The sequence below is a fragment of the Ammospiza caudacuta genome, chromosome 5, assembly GCF_027887145.1.
Source record: "Ammospiza caudacuta isolate bAmmCau1 chromosome 5, bAmmCau1.pri, whole genome shotgun sequence".
Taxonomy (NCBI): Eukaryota; Metazoa; Chordata; class Aves; order Passeriformes; family Passerellidae; genus Ammospiza; species Ammospiza caudacuta.
In genome coordinates, this window is record NC_080597.1 from 38,838,425 (window position 1) to 38,859,498 (window position 21,074).

Sequence of the window (21,074 nt, forward strand, 5' to 3'; positions counted from 1 at the left end):
AAATTTTACTGCCGTGGTGACCATGTGACCCTTGTATAAAGAATTTTAAGGCCTTGCAGTAAACACTTAGGCAGCAAGCATAAGCCTGAAATTAAAAACCTATGTTTTTCTTGCAACATGTCCTTAGCAGAATTAACAAACGCATTGCTAAAATAGTACACAATAAAGAAAGATAGTCCTATGGTCAAAGTATCAGAGTAAAATTGAAAAACTGAGTATTCTTCATTTATACTCCAACTTCTCTCCTCACTGCCTGTGAAAACTATATGTTCTTGAAAAAACCTAATTTCTAATTGCAGTCTGAATTCCCCCCCTTTTTTCACTATAAAAAGAGTAAAACTGATTTATTCAATCTTTCAAATGAGAATCTATAAATGAGTCCTTCAAATACACCTGTATGCCACCATCTGAATTTATGGCTAATTTTAAAACTTTAGACTGCATCAGAATTTAGACTTTATTAATTCACATTTACATTCCATATGATCTTTCTTATTGACACTGATGGTTTATGGATATTAATCTACAATTTCTCAGTAAGTCAGGAACTTGGAGGACAAATATGCAATAAATGTGTGGGTCTTCCTGCAGTTCTTTGGAATGTGGAACAAAAATGTTTCAAAGAGTATCTCAGGAGCAATGAAATCTGACAATAGATTAATTTTCTAATACCCACCGTGATTAATAATACATACATAGAATTTGATAAAGCTCATCTGTAATTCCCCATACTAGGTCATGAAATTGCTAAAATATATTGGTGATTTGCAATAATATGAATTTTTTGTGACTTTCATTCTTTAATTCAAGAGCAAAATTTCAATATAATGCACATTTTAATTAAGGAAACGAGGTTTACTAGCATGTATAAAATGAACAGTTAAGACTGTTACTTAATCAGAAGGTAGAAAAATATTTTTCAGAAATTAAAAAGACATTGAGCAGCTGAATTACTGGTAATTTTTCTCATCTTACTTTTTAACATATCAAAAGAAAAGCATTTATTGAGTGGTCATTTCCACTCAATGACATATAGAATCATGGAATATCCTGAGTTGCAAGAGATAATGAAATTTAAAAAAAAAAAGTCACGGTAGTAGTTGACTCAGTTTCACAACAGATGTGTTATCTGTGCAGCTATATAATTAGGAGTTCTATTTGTGGTAAGATACTACATCACAGAAATTTACATAGAAAGTCCTATCACTACAGCACTGCAAAATATTTGAATGGTTTTTATAACCTAAAATAATATTGCAAAATCAATAAAAGAAGGCAGTTTATTTCCTTGCTTAAATTAAACACTCTAATTTAATATAGACACATTCTTCTTACATTTTTTAATATGAAAAAGAAATTTTCTTTAAAAGCACACATTTATATACTCTTATTTAAGAAACAGTATTGAAACCTCCAGGCTTGTATTACTAAGATCAACAGAGCCGTGCTATTACACAAAATATTTCCTTGCGCTGTATTCCTTGCAACCCCTGAAATTATTTCTTTTCAATTCCTAAACTTGCCAGAATTTTGTTCTTTTATTATTTGATCATTTTACCTTCTCTGCTAAACCATTAGCTTTATTGTTTCAAGCCACATTCATGCTTTAGGAGATCTTTCTTAGAATTGAGATTCAAGATTTCTAGCTTCCTTAAGTTTTGTCTAAGTTTTTGGAGAAGGAAAAAGGAATGCTACAGGGAGCACAAGTGCACTTGCTTTCATTCTTTCCTGCTTTTTTTCTTTCCTTCTTTTCCAGTCTTCTCTCTTGGCAAGCACCACTTCTGTATTTTTCTCATGTTACATTTTAAATATTCTAGACCCTAAAACAAACAATACATTCCTGGCATTTTTAGAATTGCCCAAGCAAGCTGATCTGCATGGCAAATGGAAAAGTCAGCTTGTTAGGAAACATTTATTGTGGCCACATCCAATAGGAGGAGTACCCTCATTTATTTGAAGGCCAGATGTATTTGGAGAATGGAGAAATGCATTATGCCCCCACTACTCTCCAACCTGTCATAAACCCTCACTGCACTGCACTCGTCCCATCCCTATCCAGCATGCTGAGAGCTGCTCTCTCAAGAAAGATGTGGTATGTTTATGTCTATTTGCTGAATGAAAAATGTAATCCAGAGCCAGCAAGAAGCATTTAATGAGATTCTATAAGATTTTGACAGGCAGATGAAGTGAAAAAAAAAGTATGTGTTCCTATTTTCTGCATTTGTGAGATGCATTTGCATCATTCTCATTGTGAGACTTGCAGTAGTGTCCTCTTTCAATAAATTAAAAATCTGTCTAGACAAACAGGAGTGCTAAAATGGCACAAGACACATCCCGGGAGATGTAGGAGGCTTTTTACTTATCTCTGACAGATTCTTTTCTCATGTTTGGGAGTTTTCAGGGAAAATGACATCCAAGACCCTCTATGAAAGCAAAATGAAGACTTTAGCACAACTGCCTTAGGTGATGCTGCATGATGGCAATAGTAGAGAGACAATTTGAGAGAATGCAATTTCATTTGTACATTTCTCAACTAAGATTAAAACTGAGAGCATTGCTTACTTAGCACCACGAGACTGAGCCTTGGGAGGCAAAGAAAAATAGGTAAAGGAGATCAGGGTGCTTGTGTCATACATTTCTGCTAAACACAAGGAGGAGAAAACTTTTTTTTTCCTCTACTACTTTTTCCAATGTAGTAAATGCTCATCAGAATTTACTTCTGCAGGTGATAGATGTTCTCCACAAACACTAGATGTCACAGTTTAAGAAAAAAAAATATAGATGAAGGTGGGTGAGAGGGGAATTGAAGGGTTAAGGAGGGGAACAACGGAAGAGAGAGAAGGAAAAATATGGTGGGGTTTTGTTTGTTTTATTTTCCAGGAGGTTACATGGAAACAGAGGCAGCAGCTCAGGAATCTCTGGGATTAGGCAAACTTGGAACACAAGCAGAAAAGGACAGAAGACTAAAGAAAAAGTGAGTACTGTTTTTTGTGACTTTTTGGCTGAAAGTTGATTCAAATATCAGGATTTTTATTGTTTTACTCAAATGTGGAATGAGAAGCAAAACCATCTACTATGGCATTTTAGTAGTGATGTTTCTTTGCAGTGTAAAAGTTTTTAGAGCTGCATATAAAATGTAGGGGGAAATATTCAGAGTCTGTCAATTGTACAATATTATTTTAATTGTGAAAGAACATAGGTTTATGAGAGACATTTTTCCGTTTCACATTGTCACTAATCCTCTGCTTTTTGCCTTCAGTGCAATTCTGAAAAAATAGATACGTATTTAGTGACTCACTATGTAGATTTTCGTTTTCAAAAGGGTGAAAAATCTCTTTAGTATTATCTAGTGAACTTCTGTTTCTAGATGTCAAAGGTTCCCCATAAACCCTAGCAGCTTCAGTTTATTTACCTGTCAGCAAATGTAGACAAAAAGAAGCCTAGCTTTTTGTTTGCATCAATTATATAATAATTTAATACTGTCTTTCATGCACCTCCTTGTAAAAGCAGTACACTGACTCATAGCAGCTGCCAGGAGCTATGAAGAACTAATAAAAATAAGGCTGCAAACACAAAAGAAACCTCTTGGCAGCACTGCGCTTACAGTGTAATTAGAGGGTGTCAGAGAAAAAGACGGTACTTGAAACTGACTTTGCAAATTCATTCTGTAAACAAATAGGTTTATTTTCATCCATAACCATTCACTTTAATGCTATTATTTGGATTCTGAAAGCCTCATTTTAAAAAATTTCTGGGTTTTCCAGTTTGTTTCCCTCTTTAAAGATTCCCAGCAATGGGAAATGAGTGTATTTTCAGTTCTAGTCCAAAGAATCCAGAGATAATATTTGAGGTTCTCTTTAAATTTTTATGTTGATTATTTTTAATCACTACTTTTTTGTCAAGTGCTTGATGAAATATAACTTCAAATGTACACATTCATGTAATGTACAAATGCAAACATTCTGTTTAAATCAGCCTCAATTTAGCAATTAGAAAAGCAGTCACTGTGCTAGCTGGAAGAGAAGAAACATTTTCAATTCAATTAAGAAACTGAAAATAGCATTCACAGGGATGTTACAGTTGATGAGTCTTGTCCCTGTATTTCTTATCTATACATAATAAGTAATTTTAGGAATATATGGATGTAGATTATGTTACCATAGTTTTTTTTTACTAAATCTAGAAGGCATCTTTGAAGCCATCATTACCGTTCATAAAGAATATAACGTTATTTTCAGCAGCCTTTTCTTTGAAGTCCCAATGTACCTTCCAGTTCTGAGGGCTGAATGTATCACAGTATTGAAACAGTTTTGAAGGGAATAATGCATTCATTTTGTTCACTTTCTTATCTGTTAGTTCATTAAACTGGGTAAAATAACAAGACTCGGCACACACAACTGCAAACATGACATGACTGTTTCATCTATAGATTGCCTACCAGCTTTTGGGTCTGTACATAAGGGGTGTGCAGATAATCTGTTATTAAATTTGTGTCCAATCTCACACAATCCCATGCTTTCTGCTTTTCAAGTCTTTCCTTTTTTTCTCCTGTGTCTGTCTGTTCTTTGTTCTTTATGGATTAGATGTAATCAAAGTGTCCTCTGCTGGAAGGAAAGGAATCTTTCCTTTGTGACTATGACTATTCTATTAGCCTGAACTGTGTATTATTTATCCAAAGTATATGTTCTACAACTATCTCATGAAGAAATTTAATTTTCCCCCTGTGCCTTTTAGGGTTACCTGTCTTCATAGTTTTTAACTTCAGAACTGCAGAAAGTTTAGCATACATTATTGCTAGATTATGTATATATGTATATATATGTTATATCGTTTTAGAGGAACCATAACATAGGAAAAAATATAACCCATTGTATCAGAGATACACAGGAGATTCTGCTGAATTATGGCAGTCATTAGGGTGCCAAGCTGTCAGTGGAGTGTAAGAGAATTAACACCTCCTTGTAAGAAATGCAGTCACAGCATCACAGAACGGGTCAGGTTGGAAGGGACCACAGTGGGTCCTGGTCCACACTCCCTGCTCAAGCAGGGTCATCCCAGAGCACATGGCACAGGATTCTGTCCACATGGGTCTTGAATATCAGCCATTTATTTGCGTGTCTTACCTTAGAAAATATTAAATTGAGGAAGTCCACAAAGTAATTTAAATGAAAAGTTTGTTGCAGTAGGTCACATTCCTTTGTACCAATTCTTAACAATGCCAGGTTCCCCCTGGAAGTAGCCTTGCCATGCACACAGTAGGTGCAAGATTACTGAACTGTGTGGTGCAAACGAGGAAACTGTGCTATGTAACATTAATGGTGTGGGGCTGTGTGGGAGGTCCTTCCAAGACATAAGAGAAGTCTGAGAGTAATTTCCTGGCTCATGATGTAGCAGTAGGATCTTTGGCAGTATGATTTAACTCCCAGTGGTTGATTCCTCCTTTACTGCTGAACAAAACTGCTCTACAAACCCTGAAGACACAGTGAGCAGTCACTGCAACACAGAGCAGAGCACCTTGTAAGCATTTCTAACTGACTTGGATTAGGATGTAAAAGCTCAAGAGAGCCAAACCCACCAACAGGATAGGTAAAAGATAGCCTAAAGCTGGGAAGTACTACTTGGTATTGCATTTCAGGTCTGAGACAGCTTTACTTATGCTGGCTTTGTCACTCCCTTTAAACAAATAAAAACCAAATCCAAAGGACACAAAATCAAAAACTACCTCCAAAAAAACCCCTGCAAATAAACACCCCAACAACACAAAAAGCCTTGAAATAGTGATGCCAGAGCCAATTCTCTTTTCTATAAAACAAGTATAATACCCCATACTGAAATTGTGTTTCCCTTTGAAATGTGCAACTCAGGTGAAGTAGCTTTCAGCCCTGTTAACAGCTCAGCAAACAGTTCAGTGGCGCTTCTGGTGCAGGAAAACAGAGATTCTCCCCTTGCTGTGAAACAGAACTCGAGTTCATCAGTGTGATCAACATGAGACTACTGTGCTAGTAGCCATGATCTTCACCCACCTCTGCTATAAGCTTTGAATTAGTTTGGATAAAAGTCATTATAAAAGGATAGATTCATGTTAAAATTATATCCATGGTATCTCTTAACTGAAAAATACTTAAAATGCTAAATTTCTAATTTTGCATTTTTGAATGTATTTAATTTCATCAGTAATTCCAGAAGGATGCCCTTATCCCTGGGATAAAGATGAATGATATTTCAAATTGCCAGGTAGTGCAGCAGCAGGTTCTAATGGTGCATCAGGTGTCCTGAGAACCTGCTCCCTCAAGCAAATGTTGCATTGACTCTGGCCCCCCTGGAGTCAGGAACACACTGCAGTGTGTTACAGTGCTTTAGTCCCATTTGTTTGCATGGAGCCAGGTACTGAATAAAAGTTTTCACTCTGAATAATTTAATTGAGAGAGTGTGGCAATTTTGGAGACCAGTTCTCTCTCTGGTGATTATAGTGTCATTAACCTAAATTTCAAGGTTTCGCTGCTTCCTTTTAAGAAGATGCTATTTAGATGTAAAATTTCTCTCCATTTCAATCGACTGCTTAGACATCATTAAAATGTAATTAACAGTTTGTCTCAATAATATGCTAGACATTTATAAACCTCCAAGGGTCTCTATTCATCCAAAATTTGCTTATTACACTTGATCTATTAGGAATAAGCCTTGCTCCTAAGGCATCAAAAAGAAATTAAGGAGGTTGTGTAGAATTTTTAAATTATACACAACATCTCTTACAAGCTGAAAAGATGAATTTATGTTGCCTGACGCATCCATAGATGTTTACTCTCAACATTAAATAAATGACAGTTCTGGTTAATACTGAAACTTTTTAGGTCTTACTATTTGTAAATTCAGCATGCTGTTCTAGGAAACAAAAGATGAGGGTAAGGGGTATTTAAAGTGTTTAAGGTGTTACTCATTTTTTGTGAAATTAAGTGATGTTGGGGTGTATACATGCTTGATTTTTACCATTTTAACTAGACTTTGTATTTCACTTCACTTGTTCTATATAAAATGTGGTGATGTTTTGTATACAGAATCTTCTGCCTTTTGCCTGAACTTTCAGGGCCTGTTTGCCTAAAGAACCCTTGTTAATGAAACCTCAGGGTTTAGGACTAGAATTATTAGTGGCACAGATACCATTCAATTGAATGCCCCCAATGATTTAAATAGTTTTCTCTCCTCTAAACCATACCTTTTGATTAAGATAAACTCTCCAGAAGGTGAAAATGAAGACTGGGCCTTTTCTTTTAATATTTTTTTTCCTAGGGATTAACCAGTCTCCCTCTGGAAAACACCTGATTTCCAATTCTGAATTTTGTAGTTGACTCCAGCTACCAATCTCTGTGACTATGTACAGACTATCTTCTGTGTTCATGACATCATCCTTTGGGGGTGTTGTGCAAACTGTGCATGCACCATGACTTGGCCTTGGCATTCACACAGGGCTGTCACGATAGCCCAGGCCAGGGCCCAGCTGAGGAAGTTCAGGTCAGTCCAGTTTCTATTGCAATGTGTGAAAGCTCCTGAAAGGTTCAGGTAGAGTCACAGTGTCCTCTGGAACAGGAGAAGTTGGTCAATGTGTGTCCCACAAGACGATTCATACATCAAAAAATGAGTAGATAACTGTGGCTAAAATGAACTGTATTCCCCTTAAAAATCCCTGTCTCCACTGACCTCATCTCAGGTCAAGTTAAGGCACTTAAGAGAAGCTGTATAAATGTTTTACTGTCTTTTACACTAAAATACCATACATTGAGCCGTTTATGATAATATTCTTTAACAATGAATTCAGCCAAACTTGAAATATTAGCAACAAATAGAATTGGGTTTGCTTCCCTTTTTGTTGTAACTATCTAAGTGAGCATCAATTGTTTTCTCCTTATCCACAGTTTTGCTCAGGAATGATGTCACATTGCCCATACCTAAAAGCTTCACTGGTGGCAAATACAGCTCTAGAGAGTCTTGCTTTTTACAGTGTAGTATGGCTACAGGAACCCTTCTCAAATGTAATGTTTTATTTGATCTGCAAAAATATGCAAAGTAGCAGCAAACAAGTGTCTCTGGAGAAATATAGATGTATATATACCATATGTTGCGTGAAAAGTGTGTAATAATTGGTCATAGTCACTGCCATTTCACAGGATGTGCTGATTGTAGACCCCTCTGAGGCACCAGCATAAGGCAAGGTTTGAGAAATTTAAGTGCTCTGTAGTCCTGGATTGCTACTCAGAGGTGGGTTTCACCTTGTGCATGCTGCTAGTACAGTGGGAGATTGGCTTGTGCCATCCTTTCTGCAGCAATCCCAAAGACAATTTATTTTATAATTGTATATTTTGTACAAATTGTTACAAAAATCCCTGAAAAAGAATTCACATACAAGCCAGCTATTCTGGATCATGATGGCAGGACCCGAGTCCAGAAGCTGATAAATCCCCCAGTTTACTAATGTGAGTCAAAAGCAACTCTTTACCCTCACTTTTTTCTTCAGTTTTGTTTGATTTGACTCTGGACAAGAATCTGTTAATTCCATATTTCAAAAACAAGCTTATGATGTGAGGTTTATGTTTTCCAAGGAAAATCAAAGTAAACCATTCTTTCCCAAGAACCTGTTTTGGGGGGGATTTACTCCACAGCAAGAGGTTTTTGTTTGCCAGATTCAGCTTCCTGGCTTCAAGTGCGCTGCAGAAGAGCATTGATGTGCCAGGACACATACATGTGCTTACATACATGAAAAAATCCTTGTAAAATCAAGACCTAAGCAATTCTCATATGTAAAAAGTAAATTCTTAGTATCCATAGCCTTATAATTAACTTTGCAGAGAGAATTGCAATGCTGTTAAGCCTCAGCTGATTACTGTGATGTACATGTTAAGCAGCAGGAACATCATGTGAACAGAACAGCATGTTGGATTGACTCTCTTTCTACTTAAGGGAAAAAAAAAAGAATGATAAATCTTGATAAGTTAACTTGATAAACAATTTTTTAATGGGCAAATCCAAGTTTTAGATCTCTGTCAACAAGCAACTTGAAAAAAAATTTAGGTAGACTATTTTGTGGAATACTTTTGTTTGAAACACTGCAGTTATTGTGTAATTGCTTTTGAATCCACAGGATGCCCCTTTAATTAGGTTAATTAATTAGGTTTCATGTGTGCAAGTGCAATTAGAATTTGATGTAGTGTATTTGTGACTACAAATAATTTCTGTCCTATGCAGTATGCAAATAGCTGTTTCTAATGATTTTTTTAATTGCACACATTTTAGAAAATGAATCCAATTGGATTAATTAGGGTGTTTTTCTGTGCCGTCCACCTTATTAAGCACCATTGTATCCTAAACATATGCAATTTATTTTTTGATGTAGCTCTTAAGAATACAATGTTTTTCCACCCCCAATTTTTTATTTTCTGAATCTTCAGGAAAATTCAAGTTTTGCATTTAATTTCATTCCTTCCTACCTTATCTATGAAACACTCAGATATGTTGTTAGTAGTTTTTAGCCTGATCTTTAGTTTTTCCTCCCTGTCTAGCAAAATGTGTTTGTTTTCCCATTCTGATGAAAGAAGGGGAGGTGTTCAGTGTTCTGATATGCAGCTTAGGATTGTCTGCTGTGTGCAGTGTGGTTTTCTCTTGGCTGGATCAGTGTCTAGTCTTGGAGACACATAAAGATTAAATTTATTTTTAAACTTAATTCCTTTAGTAAATATTTTAACTGGAACAGTTTCAAATCATTAGTCAGTCAAGGCTTTTGCAGTATTAAAAATGTGTCTTGTTCTTACGTTGATACTTGGAGGCTTTTTAGCATTACAAATGTAAAGATAAGTGGGTATTTATTTTGCAGAGGATTATTAAACCTTATTTAGATTATTCTGATGATGGAAAAGATGATACAGCATTTTTTTTCTATATCTAACTCATATTTTAAAAACATTTTCTTTTTTTAATAGTATTTTTTTAAATAGTATTTTTTTATCCTTTGCCAAGTTTTTTAAATTATCTTCCTCATACAAGATAAGAATATCTGTATAAGAAAATTGCAACTTTTTAATCAAACATAAACCCCCAAGGCTCTATCTTATCTACATGTATAAGTCTATCCATTGCAATTTGGAACTTCTGGATAAATATAAGCTTATACCCTGGTGCATACAGCTGGCTTTCTAAACAAGTCTTTCCAGCAGATGTAAGTATCCCATCAGATTAACTGTAGAATTAGGATTTAAAGGAAAAATGGGTAAAACATGACAGAGTGAAAATATTCTACACAACTTTTACATTCATATATGTCTAAGAAAAATGTAATAAAATGGCGCTAAATTTGTTGTCTTATGACAAAATAAAACCCCAAACCATAAAAATTAGAATTAAAAGTCCATTTTTCCCTGCTGTATTTTATTATTCTCCAACAAGATGCTCAGGAGGTGACAAGCCCCTCGATGACCTACCCCTATCTACTCCCATCATGGCCTTCAGGCCTTCCCATAAATTGTCCCCAAGTGACTGCAAACTGCCAGCTCATTAAAACTACAAGAAAATTACTTGCATTCCAGTCAATCCCCCTGTTTCTCTCTACACACAGCCAAAGGAGTCAGTGGAAAATGTAACAAACAGCAGTTCTGCTTCAATATACTGCAGAAGGCTCAACATTAAAAGCTTTTTCAGCAAAGGTGATCACATCAGTCCTTGCAATTAGCTCAGTAGAAAATGAGAATGAATCATAAATGCATATTCAATTCAATTCTAGTGCTACTTTCATCAGATTTGGTAATTTTTTTATTTGCTCCCTGGTACTTTACTTATATTACATGCCTTTGTTGTCCTTCCCTTCCTTAATCTTCCTGTCTTAAACTTCTTGTGTATAAATTTGTCATTTGTTTCCATCTACTTTTCCGTGTTGCACTTTCTCTACTCTCTCCCAGCTGTTTTGCTGATCTTGCACACATGAAAGCAAAATTGAAGTCCTCAAAACCAGTGCCCTTCTGAACTGACTGAAATGTCTGCAACCTCTTCTTAGTTAAACACAGAAAAGGTTTTTCACCTCAGATTTATTACAAATATATCTACCAAGCATTTCTAGATCTCTGTAAATAATTTGTCAATAGAAGTGTAATATTTTGTGGTGTCTGGGTTTCATTCAGGTCTATAATTTTCTTTTTTATGATGGCAACTAATGGATGATGTAGAAAGTTTATTATCAGCAATGACTACAGCAATCCTACTTTCTCCTCCATATACTGTACCTGTTATATTGGCAATAATAGGTTACCTAGAGGGCAAATCATTCATACCACTGTTGCTACTGATACAGTGTTAGAATGACTGCTGAAATTAAAACATACCTCATTCACATTAAAACTGCAAATATAAAATTTTACAACCAGTTCTAGGTCATTTTAGATTACGATGAGATATTTTGCTGAGATATTATTAAAATGCACATAGAAAAGTAAACCTTGGTATGTAATCCACTCAATTTTACTGTGTATCTGTGGTAATTTGGTTTGGGATTTTCAAGATTTTTAGGGTTGCACAAAAACCCTTGTGAAATTATTCAAAGCTAAGCAAAAAGCTTTGATTTGAAAACCTACTCCACATCTGCTGTGTTTACAGATCTTTGGCATGAATGTGTATTGTTGATGGAAGATGTGCTGTGCTGAGTGGTTCCTAATAAATAGCCACCATGAGTTTAATGAAAATCTCATTTTAACAATTTCATTGCTCCTCACAAGAGCACTTAAGTTTTCTAAAGCATTGAAATATCAATTACAAAGATTTCTGTAGTTATAATGGTGATATTATTTTATCTATCATACTATTTATTTTTTTTTTATGGACTACTATATGTTCATTAACATTTATGTGCTTTTTTTTTTCCATTCATCTCTCTTCATCTCATGAAAAGCATATCTGGGTAAGTTAAAATGCCATGGTTGCTGAACATATTAATCTTCAGCACCATGTTTATTTTCTATGTTTTATTCCTACTTTTTTTTTTGTTTTTCCGTGAATCTTATGTAACAAATCCGTTCAGAAAACTGAAACTGAATCCATGCAAAAAAATGAAAGCTTTCAAAGTACTCAGAATAACTGAAAACCTTGAAATCATTCACAAATTTAGGTCAGGACTTGTTCCAGAAGTGCTTGACAGAATGAGTTAACTACTTGGAGATAACTTAGATAACTTCTGTAATTTTTTTTTTTCTAATAAACAGATTTTGGGAGTTCTAAAGTCCAGAATCACAAAGACATTTGAGAGTTAAAGACAGTGGAAAAATTATGAGTTTAACAAATGCTGTTAAGGCATGAATTCTGTTTAATTGAATCACAAAAGACTCACAGAGTATACAAATTTTTTTTTCTGTTTGAACACTCATGTTGTTTCAAAGCAAACATATATGCAAAAATATTTTATTTGTGCATATAATTTTACTGTTTTCTCTTTCACCAGTTCATTTTCTTGTTTGTTTTGGTTTTAGTAATTAACCTGATATCAAGTTTAAAATTTTCATCTCTTCTTTGATCTATTGTAGAAATTTTATTTCTTCTTGAATAAGAATTTGCAGACTTAAGGAGGAAATTTCAGTAGGTGAAAGGATATAAAACTTAGTTTTGAACAAGGGTTACCACAATATATTATAATATTTGATTATGAAATTGCTTTATAAAAAGAGATTTGATAACATTTGACCAGCCTGGGACCACTGAGGGTCTCTGATGTAGTACAATACACACGAGATTGCAAGACTGTGTATTATGCAAGTCTGCTTATTTCACAGCTGTTTTATTTGGTTTTTAATACTAGCCCTCTGAAGATCTATTTGCCAGGGTTTGTCTTATCCATTCCTGAATGTCCTTCACTTAGCCAAATAAACAGCTTCAGAAAAAAAGAATTCTGCCCTTCAGTTTGCATACAGCTTAAATGTACACTTAACATGGAATATCCACAGCACTGTTATTTTTTAGTCTGGGCTACTGTGGAAATTATACTTCCTTATTTTATAGATTTTAAAACATTCTGTTTATTACTTACATCTTGATTTCTGTATTTCAGTCCTCTTTTTCTGAAAACTCCTTAAAGTTGAATACAAAACATCTTGTAAAATATTGGAGATTGAATTTTGTCCATTGTTTCCAGTCTGACCTGATATTTGATATCAGAAAGGAGAACAAGGGATTAAATTATTCCAATAATTTAAAATCCAGATCACTTAAGTGTCAATGTTCAAACAGGATCTGGCATAGTTTTTAATTAGTTCAGTCTTTAAATCAGTTGGATCCTTCCAGATTAAATTAAATCTGCATTGTGTGGCAATAAGAACTGTTGAGTCTCTCCCCAACCTCCCACTCCACTTCCTACTTTAAATCCATTTATAGTCTTGCAGAAAGTACATATGTAGAAAATGTATCTTGAAAATTATTCTATAGAAAATGTTTCTATATATAGAAAATGTAAGTTGATATTTTTATTAGATATTATGAACTTATACAAATTCAGCTTTTATTTTTTCATGCAATGTCCTGAGTTACAGATTCTGGCATGTCGTAAATAGTTGGCAAATGACAATAGAAAGGATAAAATCTAATTCCAGTTTAATTCATTAGAAATCCTGTCTCCTCTTTTTTTCAGACTTTGAATGTATGTTAGATTTCAAGCGGCAGATGTGTTTAATCTTACCTTGAAATCATAGGATTACTCAGATAAATGCAAGATATTTGGTCTGTCTTTTTTGTCTGGTTGTCTTCTAGAAGCCTATAATATGCAGTACTTTGTTTTAAATTAAACATTTTAATATTGGTGATCACCATAACCATAATAATGTCAGTTCATAGTCAGAGCACCTGCTAGGTAAAAACCTCAATCTGTTTTGTGTTTGAGAAAATGTCTGTGTCTAAAGGCCATTTCACAATCTACGTTACCCATTAGCCAGATTTTTAAATCAATTCTGCTTGTGTTTTAGAAGCATGATCTGGCTCTTGACTTCACTGTGACTCCTTGTCAATTTATCTCACATTTATGATTATGTTTTAATTAAGAGACATTATTTGTTTTATGCAGTATAATATCCCTGAGGTCTTTTCACGTGAACCCTATTAGATATCAGATTAAATCCTATTACTTGCAGAAATATTAAGATCTGTGTTGAAGTATTGTTTGCATTTCATCAAGACAATGTCTGGGTGTCGTGTATTGCACAGAGTATTTGCAGTGTGTTAGAAATCCTGAGCTGTCTTTGCTTATTTGCTTCATGGGGGGCAGCCTTGTCTTTGTGAAGAAAATTGAATGCCACTGAATGACACACTTTAAGTCAAGATAGCATTAACATCCTACACAAGTTCTATTTAAAGATTATTAATGTTTTTAATAAAGTTCATTGGGCTTTATGCAATGAATTGATGACAGCTGCTGATACAGAGTTAGAATTTCCTTGGTATGAGAGAACACATATGAAGTAGATTTGCAGGATAATTTCACTCACTTTTTCTGCCTTCCTATTGCTTCCATGTACTTCTCCTGTCCAAGGGGTTATTGAAGCATTCAGAAGTCCCCATGCTATGGGACAGTTGTGCTCTCAGGTTTTTAGGTTGATCTGGGCAATGTGTTGTACCTGGCTCGTGGACGAGTGGTGCTGAGGCAAATGGCCCCGTGTTAACAATGTCCTTAGCAAGTTATTTTGGGGAGGATTAAATATCAGAAGTCAGTGCTAGGACAGCAACTCTGCTTCTCCAACACACAGCTTCACAAAACAGCTTGACATTATGTGACTTTTCTTTACTGTCTTTAATAAAAATTTGAAAACAGCCCACTTCACGTGACTCTCCCTAAAACACACAAAGTATTTCTCAATGTTGGATTGATGTTAAACAGTTGATGTTCATGGAATTTCCAGACTTTACAAAACCAGGCTCAGAGTAATGATATATTTTAAATAGCATATTCCAGATACTCCCATAATATCTCCAGGAAGAAGATTTTGTTCTTCAGCAGTAATAATATTATCTTTAAAAACATGACTTTAATTTGAAATTCATTCCAGTGGTACTAAGTGGTTTAAACCCCTATCTGAAAAATAATGTCATTTCTAGTAATGCCTAATTAATGTCAGTTTTTCCTTATCAGCTTGTTTTCATATGCTGCCAAAAACCTAAGCAAGCATGGAAATAATTGCATTTCAATCCCCTTCCTCCTTGCCAATGCAACATGGACACATTGTAACATGGAGAACTCCTCTGACAAAGTCTGAGGAGGGGAAAATCCCCAGTTCCCCTGCGAGGAACCTTCTAAGTTAGATTGTCTGCATAATGCTTTTCATGATCCCCCAAACCCTGTATTTGTAATGAAGGGAAGAGGGAGTGGTAAGCTCTAGGGCATTTGTCCCTTCTTCCTCCTGTCATCAGCTGTATGTGTTTGCAAGGAAAATTGAACTGCAGTTACCAATATTTTGCTTTGGGGTTCTTCTGTTTTCAGGAAGCCAGTGACTATCCCGTAATGACAATTGTAGACAACATCCTGTCCATTCTAAAATATTGTTTTCTATTCCAAAACAGGCAGGTCACTGGATTAATTTTTCAGCTGATTTGCACAATTGGTAAAAACAGTGCATATTTTTTCCTACATGATACTTTTATTTAATGAAAGAGTGGATTTTTTTTTTCTATAGTGCTAGTTCATATGACCAAAAAAAACCCTGGCCACACCATTCCTTAGGGTTTTCACTGACTGTAAACTTAAGAATGTGTCTCTTAGTCAAAAAATAGAAATTCTGAGTTTAGGTTTGGCTCATAAAGGTTCAGGTTTGAAGGCTTGAAGGTTCAGGTTTCACAGATCTCCTAGTTTGTATTAAGAAGTATTCAAAAACTAATATTCCAAAAGTAAATGATAATTTCCATTAACTTTACTATTGCAGTGCTGTTTATAAGAATCATCTGAGGAAGAAATCATAAGTTTTTAAGCATTAAATTCTTTTTAAGGCAAGAAAATATTATAAAAGTCCTTTTACTATCCTTCTGCATCGGTGAGGGAGGCACAACCCTTATGATGCCTGTAATTCATGTGCATGTCTGAGTACAGGATTTTTATCTTTATGCTAAAAGTATTTTCAATTCAGAGCAATTTCCTTCTACATGCAAAGGCCATTTGGGTTACGTTTATCAAACTAAAGGCTTTGGCTATAGCACATATATATATATATATGTGTATATATACACACACATATATTTATGGCATCTCATTTCTGTCCCCATTTTCTTGAGCTGAAATCAGTAACCACAGCTCTATTTTCCTTTAGCTCTGTGAGCCAGACTGCCTCTGAAGTAACAGAAGTGCTTTCTCACTCTGGGAGAATGTATTGGTTTGAGGATCACTGGAATGACTGTAAGCCTCCACACCAAGCCTCAGGCTGGTACAGATGTTGCAAAGTCACAGAAGACTCCCTAGAAATATGTGCTCTGTAATTCCAGTATAAAGGAACTGGGTTTTTCATGGAAGTGAGACCTTGAAGTGCCAATGCCTCTTCTTCAGGCATCTCAGTTCCTGAAGCAATGCAGAGGTTTAACACCAAATCCAAGAGGCCCAGACTTCCTTCCCACCTCCTTGTAGGCCAGGTGCTGCTGCTTTCTTGCTTGGAGCAGGAAACCAACACAAGCAAGGAAGGCCAGTGACCCTCAAAGGCATGATCTCATTTTCTACTTAACATGTTAACCAGCCCAGCTCTTTCAGCTGGGATGATTGAAGAGAATAGCTCAGATAAAAGAACTCTGGGATCAGGTTCCTCCAGGGATGGACTCCCAGCTGCAGAAGGGGCTGCTCCCCAGGATTAGGCTGGTTGTAGGGAAGGAGCACATTGTACAGGGTTTTGTTCAGCCCATGCTCTGCCATGGGACACCAAAAGTGGCCAGATGAGGCAAGGGCATTCCTGAAAGCTTGTGTCTCCCTAAGAATGGCCATGCCAGCTCTCGGACCTGGTAGCAGCAGGAGACCTGTAGTCCTGTTGTAGCATCTGTGGGAGGGACAGCACCACTGTACCACCTGCAGAACCAGCCCTGAGGGAAGGCTGCAACCTACATACCTCATCCACAGGGAGCTGAGATGTGGCCAAGTCTGGCCATGCCTTAATTCTGCTCTCCGAAGCAGGCAGGTGAATACCTTTCATAGACATTCACTACTTATCTCCCTGGGAATATGCCTTTCCTGCATCCCCATTGCCTGCTGAAGGTAACAGGGTGTTCATGTACTCAGAGAGCAATTTCTTGTTTTACTGAGGGTTTTGCTTTCACAGAAACCAAGGATAGCTCCACAGTGGCTTGGGATATCCCAGTGACAAAGGAAAGGTCTGCTGCAAAGGCTGTGTAGGAGGAGAAGCTGTATCAATTTCAGTAATGCTGTCAAGTATTTGTAGTGTTAAGTATTACTACAGCATAAGCCCAGAAAATAAAGCAGCTTGCTTTCCATAAATATTCAGAGCCAGGGATTTAAACCTGTATGCAAAATCTATTATTTGAGTTCTGTTTTCTGCTAAAGCCGAATTCACTCAGTGTGGCCCCTTGGCAATGCAAAAATCCCCAAAGGACTACTCCTTACAAATAAGACCACTCCATTGCTTTTATCTGCTCTGATTTTACAGTACATATATTTGAAAGGCTGCTGAGGCGGTGACATATTGTCAAGGGATAACTGAACCACAAAGGCTGTAATAATAAAGGAGGACAGAAAAAAATTGAAGCCATAATTCCAAGATTTTATTGTTATTTGGGAATGTAAGCAAATTTGAATACTACATTAGCATAGTCCCTGTCTAATTTGTTTTTCACTACAGTTTGTTGCAGAGAGCATTCTTTTGTGGTTTGCTCAGTGGGAGGCAGCTGAAAGCATGTTGTTAAATACCAGAAAAAAAAGACATTTGAAGGACTGCTTTTTCTACACCATCACCACAGTGGAAATATCTGGTGAAATAGCAGAATGTTTTTAATATAGAGCATTTTCCTGGTAGTCTAGCTGACTAGTTTATATGTAACTATACCAAATGTTTAGTACAGCCATATTAAAAGTATCAATTAAGCTTTGAGAATGATGTTTTACATATACACCAGTTTTAGTCCAGAAAAACTGCAGATACAGAAGCTGGATTGGTATTTGATCAACTCAATAGACAGACATATATATATATATATATATATATACACATATATAAAATTGAGAAATCACATCAATTCTATAATTATAAAAATACATCAGTAAACCATACAGAATTCTTTTATCTATAATAAATAATTAAAAAGTTCCAAACATGGAACTACCAAAGATATAATCAACTCTTAAATAGCTAGAGATGGCACATTTAAGGTACAGAATAGCTGTACTGCACAGGCCATACACTGAGCATAGCTAGTACAGCTGGCTTAGTGTTTCAAACACAAACACCTCTCACATCCAGCTGCATTACATCCACGCTTAGTTCATGTCTAGAAGTTGCCACTTCTGGGCCTTACTGAGTCACTACCAGATCAGAGATAAGTTAGTCTCCAGAGTCCCTCAGTTTTCTCTTCAGCAATGTCTGTTTTGATATGCCTTTATTATGGGGTATACCGATTTTTTATTGCTTTGGCTAAAGAAGAGACAGAAATCTTGCCTTTTGTATGTTAGATGTTTAAAAGGATGTTAGAAAAAATGAAGAATTGGGAATACATTGAGAGTACATTCAACAGGAGAAAGAACTGTATTGTTAACTGGTGTGTTCTGTGCTTTTTCTATGCCTGTCATTGTGCTTCACTGTTATTGCCCTTCACAAAAAGGCAGAGTTGCATCTTTTTGTCCCAGCACATAACTGCACATATTTACCTTTTCTTGATCCATTTTTAGACATGAACTTCTGGAAGAGGCTCGGAGGAAAGGTTTGCCTTTCGCACAGTGGGATGGACCGACGGTGGTTGCCTGGCTGGAGGTAGGTGCTGGCCATAACTTGAAAATGTGAGTCACATTTGTGAATTGCTTCTGTGTCCTTACAAATCTTAAAAGAGACTGTTACAGCCTCTTCCTCTCCTGCTGTGCGCTGTGCCATCAGCTCTACGTGGGCTTTGACACTGGATGGTGTAAATTAGAGACTAGAGCTGAAAAAAGTAAGTCAGAATTGCACAGTGGGATGAGGACCAGAAATGCGCTTGAATCCCAACATCTTTAAATCTTTTAATTACTCGGCCTCTAAATGTCTAGGAACTCCACAGATATTTTTTGTAGAATGATGTGCTAATTTTAAATAAATGTGAAGAATTTGTAGCTTTCTACATTTTGAAAACATAATGGAAAATCTCCTCATCATTTTCACCTGCAGTGTGGGAGACCCAGGTTGAAATCCCCCTGATTTGACAGGCAGTGCCTTCATATATGAACTCCAATGTGCAGAGAGCTTTAGGCACTTTGGAAAACGTAAACAAATGAGTTTTGGAAGTCAGGAAGAAAAAAACATTCAGCAGAGCTGTCATCAATTTTGACAAAGTAATCAAGGAATGTTTTAGGTGAAGGAACTACTCAAAAAAAACCGTACACAGATGCTGAGGGGAGAAGGCTGCAGAAAGAATGATCTTATACAAATCCACAGTCACTTTTATTTAGCAAGGCTGAAACACTTCAGTGCAGATACAAACTCTTTGTTGGCTCAAAGAACAAGTCTATTCCTTACTATACCAAGCATCTCTACCTATTCACAACTTTTTTCCTGCCTGCTCTAGCTATCATCCGTTAGACTTTGTAAAGCGATCATCAGTTAGACTTTGTAAAGTTTTCCCCTGCAATAGAAAAAAGAGATCCCTCTCCAAACCTTTGACAGAAATATGCTAGTGAATAAATGAAAGATGAGAAAAGAAAGCAGCTAGTGTGCACAAAATTTCAGCTTCACATTGGAATTGCTGAGGGTACCTTATGAAAAATACAAAATGAAAACTGCCGAAAGTCAATGCAAGCATTTGTATATGATCTTTGAAAATAGGATTATATCCTCATTCCCAAAAAATCTCTGTTAATATGGAACAATCCTTTATTTGGCCACTACTTTGCTTTGTCATACGACTTTAGGAGTTCTGTAACCAGATTTATATCAGTCAGAAATACTTAGTATTACAGTAAAGGCTGATTTTCTGGAGACATGAACGTACAAAAGTCTGTAATTTCTGCATACCAATACCCTCATATTTCAAGGAGATCTGCGGTTTCAAGCAGTTTTTGACAAGTTAAGCCTTACTTTTTTTTCCTCTTGATTCTTCCCTGAAAAATAGGATATGCTTCCCACTGTCTAAGATAGGGGCTGTAAAGAGAAATCAGGATCTGTGAAGTTCTTGGGGAATATGATGACAGTAGCACAGGAGAGCTCAACAGGAAGTTTAGGTCACAGTAGTAAGTGCAGATTGAAAACTGATGACAAAAATATATAAGGATAGGACTAGTGTGTTTATTCTGTGAGCATCAGTACATTTCATACTCTCCTAAAGAAAAATATGTGTCACTTCAAATACAGAATAAAGCTAATATTAAAGGAGAAAAATACTCACAATTTAGAAGTATATTATGAAATTTTCAAACTTCACAGGGCTTTTCACCCTTAGCATTTATTCTTGTCATTTGTAAGTAGCACAGACATAGTTGAGAAATAATTTAAGAATTTTGTGTTTTCTTAATTCTGGAAAAGTATATTGCTCTCAATATCTGAGTTGTCTGTCTAGAATTATTTCTGTCTTCTCTTTTTAGAGACTGTTCATGTAATGTTGTTTTCTGCTAGAGAGCTATTTTCTTAAAGAAATAATTTACCTAATGAGCACCAAACAGTTTATTTCTGCAGGGTGAATAATTCCTAGTGTTTATGCTTTTCTGCTTTCCAAGTGTATGTGTGAAAAAAAATTAATGTAAAAAAAATGAGGTGGTGAAATACATTTTGAAGCTACGCGTGATTTTTCCATGGCCGTTTAAGTGCAGCTGGGTGTTACCTATATTATTTTTGGGTTTTGTTTTTTTTTTTTTTTTTTCTTTCATGAAACTTTGTATTTTGTAACAGTTTTTTGGAATCAGA

General features: G+C 35.8%; 1 protein-coding gene across 12 annotated transcripts in view; it reads left to right on the forward strand.

Annotated features, from left to right (window-relative positions):
- The window catches only part of PPFIA2 (PTPRF interacting protein alpha 2), a 288,488-nt gene that overhangs the window by 249,686 nt on the left and 17,728 nt on the right, over positions 1-21,074 (forward strand). For all 12 annotated transcript variants that reach the window (XM_058805647.1, XM_058805650.1, XM_058805658.1 and 9 more), the window contains 2 exons: positions 2,881-2,974; positions 18,878-18,959. In XM_058805647.1, the coding sequence (XP_058661630.1) occupies positions 2,881-2,974; positions 18,878-18,959 (176 nt within the window). The remainder of the gene's footprint in view (positions 1-2,880; positions 2,975-18,877; positions 18,960-21,074) is intronic.